The sequence below is a fragment of the Stegostoma tigrinum genome, chromosome 12 (genome assembly GCF_030684315.1).
Source record: "Stegostoma tigrinum isolate sSteTig4 chromosome 12, sSteTig4.hap1, whole genome shotgun sequence".
NCBI classification, from domain to species: Eukaryota; Metazoa; Chordata; class Chondrichthyes; order Orectolobiformes; family Stegostomatidae; genus Stegostoma; species Stegostoma tigrinum.
Window position 1 is genome coordinate 49,673,166 of NC_081365.1, and position 12,910 is coordinate 49,686,075.

Sequence of the window (12,910 nt, forward strand, 5' to 3'; positions counted from 1 at the left end):
CCACATCTTTCCTGTAATTTGGCAATCAGAATTGAACACAGTGCTTAAGTGTTGCCGAACCAAAGTCCTATAAAGCTGCAATATGACATTGTGACTCTTATACTCAATTCCCTGACCAATAAAGGCAAGCATGCCATACACCTTCTTTACCACATTATGATATTCAGGGTCCTGCTGTTAACTGTACACTTTCTTCAACATTTGATGTCCCAAAGTGCAGTACCTCACGCTTACCCAGATTAAACTTCATCCACAATTTCTCCTCCCCTATCTGCAAATGATCTATATCCCACTGTATCCTTTGACAATTTTCTACACAACCCATAACTCCCCCGATCTTTGTATCATTTGCAAACTTACTAACCCACCCACCTATTTTTTTAATCCAAGTCATGTATATATATCACAAACAGCAGAGGTCCCAGTATGGATCATGCAGAACACCGCCAGTCACAGTCCTTAATGTTTACACAGGTTACTTTTTTGCCTTTAATGCAGAGTGGCCGCACTTTTAGGCTTGCTAGAGGCCATTAATGGAATCACACATACTTCTGAATCATTTCAAAGGATTTTGTGCAATTTTCCATTCCTTCTATCTCTGTGTTCTGTACACTAGTTCAAATCTGTACCCAATGTGATGTCGATCAGCTCATGTTCAGAACTGGGTGCAAATAACACATTTTCCTTCATGTTTGTCTGATACTCATTGCTCAATCTAAACAATTAAAAAAAATAGTCAATTTAATGTCCTAACATACGTGAGTGCAAGAGTAGTTCCACCAATATGATTGATTTAGTCAACTTGTGGTTGTTTTGAACCAATGTTCTTTCTATGTTGCTTTCTGGAGAGGGGATATACAATAACAAGCTGACCAACATCTTAAGTGAAATGATAATTACCCAGACTGTATGACTGAGTAAACCTGAAAGCACACTAAATGATTTATCAAGCTCACTTGAGTCACAGAACACAAGAAGATTAATTCCCTAGACTACAGGAAAATAATGGAACTGCTTGATGGTAAAGGTCATTTCATACAGAGACAGAATGGGTTACAGTTCACGAATGGTTCTTATTTATCACAGGTGCTTAATAAACACAATGTAGCCTTGTATGAGTTATACTGCAAGAGAATTTGTAGAAAAAAAGTCACATAATATAAAAGAAAATTCTACTAAAATCTTCAAAATGGATAAGGCAAAAATTCTGCTGTTCAATACAAATGAGCATTGAGGGGGAGAGAATATGGTTGCCATGATTTATGAAGGTACAAATGAAACAGACAGGAAAAAGTTAAGGACTGATTAGAGATAGTCAGCATGGGTTTGTGCGAGGGAAGTCAGGATTCATAAACTCAATTCTGTTTTTTCAGGATGGAACCAAAAATATTGATGAGGACAGAATGATAGATGTTGTCTACATGGACTTTAGTAAAGTCTTTGACATGTCTTCCGCATGCCAGACTAATTGATAAAGTTAGATCACACGGGATTTAGGGTGAACATGTCAATTGGATACACAATTCGTTCTATGGTGAGAGACAGGAGCCTGTTTTTTAGACAGGAGACCTGTGACCAGTGCTGTTTCATAAGGAGCAGTACTGGGTCCACTTTTATTTGTCACTTATATAAACAATTTGGTTGACAATTGAGGAAGCACATAGTCTTAGAACTGTACAGCATGGAAACAGATCTTTCAGTCCAACTCATCTATGCTGACCAGATATCCTAAATTAATCTAGTCCTATTTGTCAGCATTTGGTCCATATCCCTCTAAACCCTTCCTATTCATAATGTCCATCCTTAATGTCTTTTAATGTTGTAATTGTACCACCCTCCACCAATTTGTCCATACACACCCCACCCTCTACATGAAAACATTGCACCTTTGGCTCTTTTAAATCTTTCCTCTCTCACCTTAAACCTATGCCTCCTAGTTTCGGACTGTCTTACCCTGGGGAAAAGACTTTGGATAATCACACTGTCTATGCCCCTCATGATTTTATAAATCTCTACAAGGGTCACCCCCTCAGCCACTGAAGAATCCAGGGAGAAAGCCCCAGCTTAATCAGCCTCTGCCTGTAGCTCAAACTCTTCAACTCTGGCAACATCCTTGTAAATCTTTTCTGAACCCTTTCAAGTTTCACAATATCTTTCCTATGGCAGGGAGACCAGAATTGCACACAGTATTCCAAAAACTCCCCAGGGGCTTGCCATTGAGTGTATAAATCCTGCCCTGTATTCCAAAAGTGGCCTAACCAATATCCTGTACAACTACAACATGACCTCCCAACTCCTATACTGAATGTGCTGAACCAATAAAGGTAACCATACCAAATACCTTCTTCACTATCATGTCTACCTGTGACTCTACTTTCAAGGAAATATAAACATGCGCTTCCAGGTCTCCTTGTTCAGCAACACTCCCCAGCTTTTTAACACACAGGGTGGTTCGTATGTAGAATGAACTGCCTGAGGTAGTAGAAGATGCAGGCACAGTTACAACATGTAAAAGACATTTGGATAGGTACATGAATAGGAAAGGTTTAGAGGAATATGGGGCCACAAATAGGACTAGTTTAGTTTAGGAAACCTGGTCGGCACGGATGAGTTGGACCCAACGGTCCATGTTGTATAACTCTCTGACTCCATGAAAAATGAAAGGAAAACATCTGTGATTACCTAAGCCACTTGTAAATTGGCATTTGACAAATTAAAGGGATAAATGCATGGATCGAAGACCTGTGTGTGAGAAGTGGGTTCCAGTTAATGCGGCGCTAGCACTTCTACAGATGAAAGTCAAAACTCTACCAATAGACGATTTCTACTTGAAACATACTGAGACCATAGCTTTTGCCAACCATATAGCTCAGGAAGTAGAGAAGACTTTAAACTTTAGATCAAGGGAACAAATTTCAGAAGATTTGGTAAATCATAGCACGAATCAAGACCAAAAACAAAGCTTCAATATAGGAAATAAACAGATTTTAACAGTAAGGGATATGGAGTGTGACCTGCTTTCTCAAAAGCAAATAGGGATGAGCAATAAATGTTGGACCAGCCAGTAATGCCCACATCCCCCCATGAACTAATAAAGAAAACAGCAAAATAACAGATAAGACTAGAAGTTATGGAAAGAGTAAGAATATAAAACCAAAGCAATCTGTGTATGAATGTGCACAGCATTCAGAAATATCTGAAATGTCATACTGGTCTCAAAAATATTAATTTTGTTCCACTCTCCACAGATGCTGCCAAACCTGCTGAATTTCTCCAGCATTTTCTCTTTCTTAAACTTGCAGCATCTGCAGAAATCTGGTCTTTACATGTTATTAAGGATACAAGTAATGTATCCGCACCAGCAATAAATCAGGAGATGGACAGGAGGCTGGAAGTCAGGAAATTCAGTCACCAGAGAAGCAGTACTGAGTAAGTAGGGGAATCAGGGGGTTAGCAAGCACCCAGGTCATTACAGGCATCATCTTAAAGCCTAGAAACGAGTAGTCAGTAAGATTGTTGATATATACCCCCGTGATTTGGGGATGGCACGATCAGCCTAGAAACTATTGGCCAGTAAGCTTAACATCTGACATCTTAACATCTGAAAATACTAGAAGGTATTATTGAAGGCATTATAACAGGGCACTCAGGTAAGTCAAAAATAATCAGACAAAGTTAACATTGCTTTGTCAAATGAAGAATATGTTTTAATCAATGCAGTGGATTCTTTGAGGAGGTAATATACGTGGATATGAGGATCTACATGATTTAGATTTCTAGAAGGCATTTGCTAAAATGCCCAAACAAATATTATTGTGAAAAATAAAGCTCAAGGGGGTGTAGCATATTGGTCTAGATTAAAGTTGAGCTGGATGACAGGAAGTGGACAGTATGCATAAACAGGCCTTTATCAGGTTGACAAAATGAAATGAATGATGCACCACAGGGATTAGTGCTGGGACCTCAACTATTAAGCATTTATATAAATGATTTGGGTGAAGGGATGTAAGTGGTTGCTAAATGTGCTGGTTACATAAAGGCAGCTAGAAAATTAAGTTGAGAGAGGAATTAGGATACTACAGGGGGAAATAGACAGGTTAAGTGATCGGGCAAAGATCTGACAATTGGTGTATAATGTGGGAATGTAACATTGTCCATTTTGGCAGGAAGAATAAACAAAAGAAGTGTTTTATCTAAATAGTGTGAAATTATAGAGCTCTGAGTTGCAGAGGGATTTCCGTGAACTATTGCATGAATTGCAAAAGATTAGTTTCCAGGTCTAACAGATAATGAGGAAATCTAATACTATAGTATCACAGAGCACAAGAGGAAGCAAACATAAAACTAGGGAGATAACAAAGTGTGGAGCTGGATGAACACAGCAGGCCAAGCAGCAAGTTTAAGATGCTGTTTGACCTGCTGTGTTCATCCAGCTCCACACTTTGTTATCTCGGATTCTCCAGCATCTGCAGTTCCCATTATCTCTGATAACAAAACTAGGGAGGGCTTTGCTACAATTATATAGAGGACTGGTACGACCACACCTGCAGTACTGTGTACAACATTGTTCACATTATTTAAGGGTGTAAATGCACTAAAAGCAGTTCTGTGAAGGTTCACTATATTAATACCTGAAATTATTAATAAATATATTATATTTCACTATCTTCAAATAGACGGTCTTGTGAAGAAAGCTTGGGCATAGAAGATCCTGAACATTCTTGACAAGATGTTTCTTTTTGTGAAAGAGGGAGTGTTTACCAATTGGATGTCACCCATTGAAAACAGTGATTTTCTTTCCCCTCAGAGGTTGGATACTCTTTACAACTATCTTCCTGAAAAGTTGGAATCAGAATCTTTGAACATTTCAAGGCAGAGGTAGAAAGATTCTTTTTGATCATAGGAATGAATGGTTATCAAATGTAGGCAAGAATGATGAGATTTGAGGCTACTTTCAGCTCAGTCGTGATAGTTTTGAATGGCATAGGAGACATGAGGAGTTGACTGGTCAACTCCTGCTTCTTGATTGTAATGAAATGAGGTTTGTGTTAATCACCTCTAATAGCGGCCAAATAGCTCCTGTTTCTTAAGTCTCTCGAGTTATCCAGCATTCTCAGACAGGTGACAGGTTCTCATGTCTTTGCTCATCTTACACAGTAACTACCTGTTAAAAATACCCAAAGGAAGATTATTCAATTCAATGTGTCTACTACTCGTATTTAATTCATTTGAATTAGATAAGCAATTCACTCCTTAGGTATTGACAACCTGGATTCCACCACTCCCTAGTGAAGGGATTTATCACAATGCATGGTACTAAAATAAAAGAAAGCAAAATATAATACATGAATATCCATTTACCAAATGCCAAAAGCATTACCATTTCCTATTGTTTATCTCAAGTCTAGCTCAGGTGTAATTGGTCAGTAATTGCAGAAGTAAGATTCCAAGAGTGCACTAATGCAGACGATCTGTTTGGTGTTGAATGAACCAAACTGCATTGCCACCTGGCTCTCTTCAGTATTGCAATATAGAACATAGAACATAGAACAGTACAGCACAGAACAGGCCCTTCAGCCCACAATGTTGTGCCGACCATTGATCCTCATGTATGCACCCTCAAATTTCTGTGACCATATACATGTCCAGCAGTCTCTTAAATGACCCCAATGACCTTGCTTCCACAACTGCTGCTGGCAACGCATTCCATGCTCTCACAACTCTCTGCGTAAAGAACCTGCCTCTGACATCCCCTCTATACTTTCCACCAACCAGCTTAAAACTATGACCCCTCGTGCTAGCCATTTCTGCCCTGGGAACTATGACCCCTCGTGCTAGCCATTTCTGCCCTGGGAAAAAATATAATGAGGCAACAACACCGCTCAACTTGAGGGCCACTCCTTGCTCTCGCTGAGCTGAAGAGGAAATCTAAATCTCTGCAAACTTGGTCATAAGAGAGTTTCAACCATCACTGCACACACCACAAACTTACAGCCAGCAGGGAAAGTGCAGAATTTGGAACTAAAAGGTACAATCCACAGCTTTGAAACAAACGTATACACATGAAACTAACTGTAACATGGGGACACATGCAGCCTAAATGATTGAATTGTGGAAAATCAAAATTATAAATGGTATAAGGAGATTCCTACTGATTCAAAGCCCGAGAAATCCAATGGAGTATTTTGAGGTGTTCATTTTTTTGTCCGGTAGTGCACCGGTTAACATGTTGTAAGCTCATTTATATTAAACATTGGTTCAATGACTACACTAAAATGCCACAGTAATGTGTCTTACTTTAATGAAAACAGATAATATAGAATAAGTCACATTGTAGTTTTGAAAAGGAAACCACACACTCCAAAAATTCAAGCAGATACCTTTTCCCTCAACCAAAATACTGTTTCATATTTTTCACATGAACGATTGCATCATTCATGTGATTAGACTTTAAAGGGAAATTAAATGCAGAAACTTGCAGCACAAAGATAAATTAAATAAAATGGACAGCACAGAAGCACCCAAATCCAATTAACAGGCCTAGTGATCTGGCCTTGGGCCAACCTGCCGCTTTTTCTTATTGTAACATAAAGATGACACTGGGTCTGCACATCCCCCTTTGTTTTAAGGGATGCATAAACAATGAAAAAAAATTGCAGTATAGAACCCAATTTCAACAGGACCAACAACAAAACTTATGAAACAAAATCAAGATATCATTATGTGCATCAAAGACAATATTTCTGGCTGTATCGACTAGTCACAGTAATCCTGAAATGTAATGAACACACCAAATGCTCCTTCTCCACAGCCACCTGCATAATGTAAATCCAGTGGAATAGAAGCAGACAGGCATTCGCATTGATCTCTCTCACTCTCTGATGTGTGGGACTTATAAACTGGCATCCTGTCATGGCCTTGGGGCAGATCACAATTAAGCAGGCAATCGATTTTCACATCCCTTCCCTTACAGGAAACTTGAATTCTTAATTTGGTCTGTTGAATATTTCAATCAACATTTCTGGTGCTTTATTTTATTGAAAAATAATCATTTTAAAATTATGCATTAGCACTGGGAGAAACAGAAATATTATTTGCTTCCAGCTCAGTGATGCATGCTATCAAGTAACAATCAATCAATGGGCGTGCAGCCACAAAGGCTGTAATATCCACAGGAATCAGACACTGACCAGCTTGTGCACACAAGCATTTAAAATTATTCATATGCTCGGACTAGTTAAGAAGAAAACCTCAATGCTGCTCGATTCAATACAACTGGAGTTTATACAAGACGACCACTACACATTCATTGCTGCTCTCCTCACGTCAGTGAACAGCACTCCCAACTTAAGAAATGCATTTATGCTTCAAAGGCGCAAGTCCTTTGATGCAGCTCAGTTGCTAATCTTTCCAACCAGTTTCACCAAATTTGAAACACTGCAGTTTCCATGGACACAGCACTACTTCCTGAGATTTTCAATCGATTTCTTTGAATCACTTCACATCAGACCCTAGTGAAAAAAAAACGTTTCAATGGAACAGCCTTAAAGCAGCATTTTCCATTTCAAGTAGTGAGTTCATCCACACTGCTTATCATTTACATAAATAACATGACACCATGCAATCTGTACAGTCAGTACTCTCATTAAAATAGCATGAAGGACACTTGATTCTAAATATTCCCAAAAGGATATCTTGTTTGGCACAGAAAAGTGCCCAGATACTGACCTCTTTTTTCTGAGTGCATTGTGGTTTCTATTTGCTCTAAAGGAAGAAACATAAAGATTACATTTATATGGAAAATTTGTTTTCAGAATTAGTGGAAAGCTTGTGTTTGACCTTAAGTGGTAGGGATTTACTGCCATCTGCTGGGCAAGGCATGATACTAGCCAACATAAAACCCAACTAAAACTGAATACAAACCTGTCTTTAATCCCCTTATAATACATCATTTTCATATCAATGCCAAAAATATTAGATAAACAATTCTGAAATTATGGACCTAATTTATAATCCTAGCATATTCACATATACTTGTCTACAAATGGAAAATCACAAAATAAAAATGATGTGACTTCAAATAAAATTATAAATATAAACCAACATACAGGAAAAGAAAATGTGGTGCCGACCTACTCCGTTATGACTTTATTTTATCAATTAAGTTGAGTTTTTTTCAACTCCTTCCACTTGCCAACAATGTGTTTTTAGATTGTTCATTTATTTCACTATTTTCCTTTGTTCATTCCTTTTGTCAGATATTGTTTCCCATCACGTGGTCCTCAAAGTCCTTTCAGGAAGGAAACTGCCATCCTTATCCGGTCTGGCCTACATGTGACTCCAGGCCACGGCAATGTGGTTGGCTCTTAACTCTCCTCTGGGCAATTAGGGATGGGCAATAAATGCTGCCTAGCCAGCGACGCCCTCAGCCCATGAATGAATAAAGAAAAAAGACTCATCTGATATCCTTAATCTTTTTCCTGCCACCATTACAGTATCTCATCATCCCAAGAATTTTATTTCCCACTTCCATTATTAATACCACTCTTGTTAATCATTGTGTTCTTTGTTTAGCTCTTTTACGTAATCTCTTTCATTTACTTCCGATACTGTCATTTCCCTATATTTTCTGTTATGTTAGCTGACATCTTTGAAATTTTTTAAGCTTTATCTTTCTCCAGATAGACAATCAAGCCTTGGAATTTCCTGTTCTTGCCTTCTCTATCTTTCATCTCTGTGTCTGTGAACTGGCCAATATATATACACTGCTATCATGACAGGAACGTCACTTCCTAAAAAGAAGCAATCATTAAATTGAATGAGGAGGTGAAAAGTAGAGCAATGGAGAATTCGGAAAGTCTTAAAGATAAGGAAATGTTGGAGAAAGGAAAAAAAGGTTATATCATATTTAGTGATTAGCGAGACATGTCATTCCACAATTCTATCAGTTGATGCTCATAATCCAGTCAACAGCTCGTTCTGACAATGCAGCAACAGAGCTCAGCATAGAGAATTAACTAAAATGGAACTAGGGATTTGGTTTATAAATACTGGAATACATCATTATAAGGCAAACTGTGCTTTCATTAAGAAGTAGCCAAGGTAATGGACGTCCTTAACAAAGCCAGTTGTTAGCTATATTACAAATGCAGCTCAGGATTCCACTAGTGAAAATCTCCTATGGTGTACAATACTGTGCAAAGTTTAGAGATAAGCAGCAACCGGTGATAAGCAATAGCATGTAAAAAGAATGCAATGGCTGACTAAATCAGATTATTAGTGTATATCAGTGAAGTGACATTATCAATGCTACCATTCACCAAAGCATGTGAAAATAGAACGCTGTTCATTCTATCTTGCAATTGCTAAGGAGTATATCATGGTGTGATTGGAGATCACACCAGTTCAGAGAAGAGGGAGAACTTCAATGATCGTTTGATACAGATCTATTTATCTCCCAATAGTCAGATTCAGAGTTAATTTGGAAGAGAACAAGAAGCAGCTCCCTTGCCCAATTTCAGCTGAGAAATAGTGAGTGTTACAGAAGCTATTTATCACAAAGGCAAAAGGAACTAAATTAAAACAAAGTATAGCCTGTTCTAAATTCAGCAGAAGTATATTGGCCAATGATTCAGGGATAATGGGAACTGCAGATGCTGGAGAATCCAAGATAACAAAGTGTGAAGCTGGATGAACACAGCAGGCCAAGCAGCATCTCAGGAGCACAAAAGCTGACGTTTCAGGCCTAGACCCTTGATAAGAGGTTCGGGAAATTGTCAAGGCAACCATCATGATTTTCCTCCCTTGTTTTTGGCAATGACTGATTCATTGAAAGTCTGGCTACGGGTCAGCATCACAGCCTGTGTGCAGAGAGTACAAGGCAAAAGAAAATAAAAACAAAAATGCAATGAAGGGAAGTGTTGTACTGAAAGAGGGATCAATAATCAATATAAAGAAAGCAAATCAGATTTGTACAATGATTAGAAGTTTCAATCAGTGCTGCTTTCTCATACATCAAACCGCAATACTCCATTATTTTTTTCCTTAGATGGTTTCATAACTGAGTTACAGATGATATTGAATGAAAAACTTAACAGGACAAAGAAATGTGGAGGTACGGGGGCTATAATGAGTACATTGTGATTCTTGGAGTGCTATATTAATGATATAACTCAAAATTAGTTGGTGAGCAGCCCATCATTTTTTTTTCGAATGGGATCCCAGGAAAGAACTTCAGGGGTTCTCAGACTGATGTGTGATTAGAATTTTTAAATTATCTCAAGGGTGGTTGGGGTCACTAGTTATTCCAGCACTTGTTGCTCATCCCTAATTGACCTTGAAAAGTAAAAGGGTAAACCATCTACTCGAAATCCTGCAGTTCCTCTGGTGCAAATACTTCAAAGTGCTGTTCGGTAGGAATTTCCAGGATTGAAACCCAGTGACAGTGGAAGACCAGTGATATAGTTTCAAATCAGGATGGTGTGCGGTTTGGAGGGGAATTCGCAGATGGTGGTGTTTGCATGCACCTTGGCTTTGAGGGGTAGATATCACAGTTTAAGGAGGGGTTGTTAAAGTTACCCTGACAAAGTGCTGCAGGTCATCTTATCAATGATTGACATTACTGAGGCTGTACACCATCAGCTGAGGGCTTAAAGTGTTAGAGATAATGGGAACTGCAGATGCTGGAGAATCTGAGATAACAAAGTGTGGATCTGGATGAACACAGTGTCTTAGGAGTACAAAAGCTGACGTTTTGGTCCTAGGCTGTGTTCATCCAGATCCACACTTTGTTATCTTGGCTTAAAGAATTAGATTGGTACCGATGCTGCATTTTTCTCAGATCACAGAATCCCCACACTGTGGAAACAGGCCAGTTGACGCAACATCCACACTGTCCCTCCGAAGGGCATCCCACCACAACTCATTCCCCCACGTCTAACACACCTAACCTAAACATCCCTGGACACAATGGACAGTTTAGCATGGTCAGTCCACCGACCCTGCACATCTTTGGACTGTGGGAGGAACCCGGAGGACCCAGAGGAAAAAAACACAGACAACAGGGAGAATGTGCAAACTCTGCACAAGCAGTTGCCTGAGATTGGAATTGAACTCTGGTCCCTCACGCTGTGAGACAGCAGTGCTAACCACTGAGCCACCGTGCTGCCCTTTTCTACGCCAGTGCTGAGCTTGTCAAGTGTTGTTTGAATGATTGGAGAATAGTACAGTGTACTTGTTCTTAAAACTGACAAACTGCGGTCACAGATACAAATTAACATTTGGTCGAAGATTTTCCACAAAATTTTAACATTTTTTAACATTGACACATTCCCGATATGGATATTAAATTGGGGTACGGATTAAAGTATTAACATTTTACAACTATTAAACTTTGGAAATAATTAAAATCGGGCATTCATGTATTGAACATGTCAGTTTACTAAGTGACGAATCAAATAAGCAGAGCCACAAATCCATTCAAGTAGTTGGTTATTTCACATCTGGAATGGGAGCACTGGTTATTCAGGTAATACAAGAGAAAGACTGGGAGTGACTACCCTTGAGATCAAAGCAACTTTTCACCGAATAAGTCATCAAAGAGCCCAAACAAAACTGGAGTCAACAGAAATTGGGGGAAATTCTCATTAAGAATAAGTGGAGAGTATTCCATCACACTCCTGGCTTATGACACATGCCATCGTATATCAAAGGGAGATGGTTAAGTTTTCTTTTATGGGAAACATTTATTGCCTGATACTTGTTTCACATGAATGGTGCTTGTGATTTATCAGCCGATGGTTGGAAGTTGCCCAGATCTTCCTGCATTTGGATGTGGACTGCTTCAGTATCTGAGGAGTTGCAAATGATACAGAACACTGCAAAATCATCAGCAAACATCTCCATTTTAGTCAAGTAATAGAAGAAGTTACATTGAGGATGAGGCTGAATGTAGTTGTGCCTTGGAGTTTAATCTGAGGAACCCCTATAGTCTCGTTCTTGGATTAAGTGGATTGACATCACAACCATAACAACTTTTTGCTAGAAATGGCTGTGACCAGTGGAGAATTTCCCCACAAGGGCGGTCACTCCCCGTCTTTCTTTCACCAAAACATTGAATGCATTCAAAAGACAAGATTATAGCACTTGGACAAATCGGATCACATGGAGAGAAAGCAGGATTAGGCTGCTGAGTTGGACAATCAGCCATGATCGTGAAATATGGCAGAGCTGGCCCGAAGACCGAATGGCCCCCTCTTCTCCTATCTTCTCTGTTTCTGTGTTTGTCTGTTATCTGAACAAGCAGTGCTCTCATTTTAGACATAAAAATAACCAACCACTTGAATGGATTTGTGGCTCTGCTTATTTGATTGTTCAAATAATAAGTTGATACATTCAATTTGTGAATGCCCAATTTTAATTACTTGCTAAGTGTAATAGTTGCAAAATGTTCATATTTTAACCCACATTTCAATTTAATATCCATATCAGGAAGGTCCCAACACTAAAAAAATTAAAATTTTGTAGAACATCTTCGACTAAAAGTTAATCTCTACCTGTGGCCACAGATTGTCTGTCAGTTTTCAGAACAAATATACTGTACTATTCTCCAATGGTAAATGTCACTGTGCCTGAGGTCACAATATACTCTCAAATTCTGTGAAATGAGCTGAAGCAACTTAGGATGTCATGGTCGCTGTATGAGCATGGATGATGTTTTGTCTTCATACTACAGCCCATAGGTGCATGCTGCCAGCTCTCCATATGCTCCAAACAGGAGCGCATTGATCAGAAATAACAAGAAGTCAGAACATAACTTTCCAGTTTTTAGCAAGAAAAATATGTTGGCAAAAACCACTTAAGTTAAGGTGAAAGCATAAAAGAACTAAGCAATCTGTATTTACTTTTCATA

General features: G+C 38.9%; 1 protein-coding gene across 6 annotated transcripts in view; it reads right to left on the reverse strand.

Moving 5' to 3' along the window:
- LOC125456875 (limbic system-associated membrane protein-like) overlaps positions 1-12,910 on the reverse strand; it is a 1,200,329-nt gene that overhangs the window by 38,057 nt on the left and 1,149,362 nt on the right. For 2 of the 6 annotated variants that reach the window (XM_048540373.2, XM_048540371.2), the window contains one exon: positions 7,729-7,764. The exons of 3 other annotated variants lie outside the window; for them this stretch is intronic. In XM_048540373.2, the coding sequence (XP_048396330.1) occupies positions 7,729-7,764 (36 nt within the window). Of the gene's footprint in view, positions 1-5,056; positions 5,165-7,728; positions 7,765-12,910 lie in introns of all 6 variants that reach the window. One more of the 6 variants, XR_007248528.2, reaches the window with a different exon arrangement.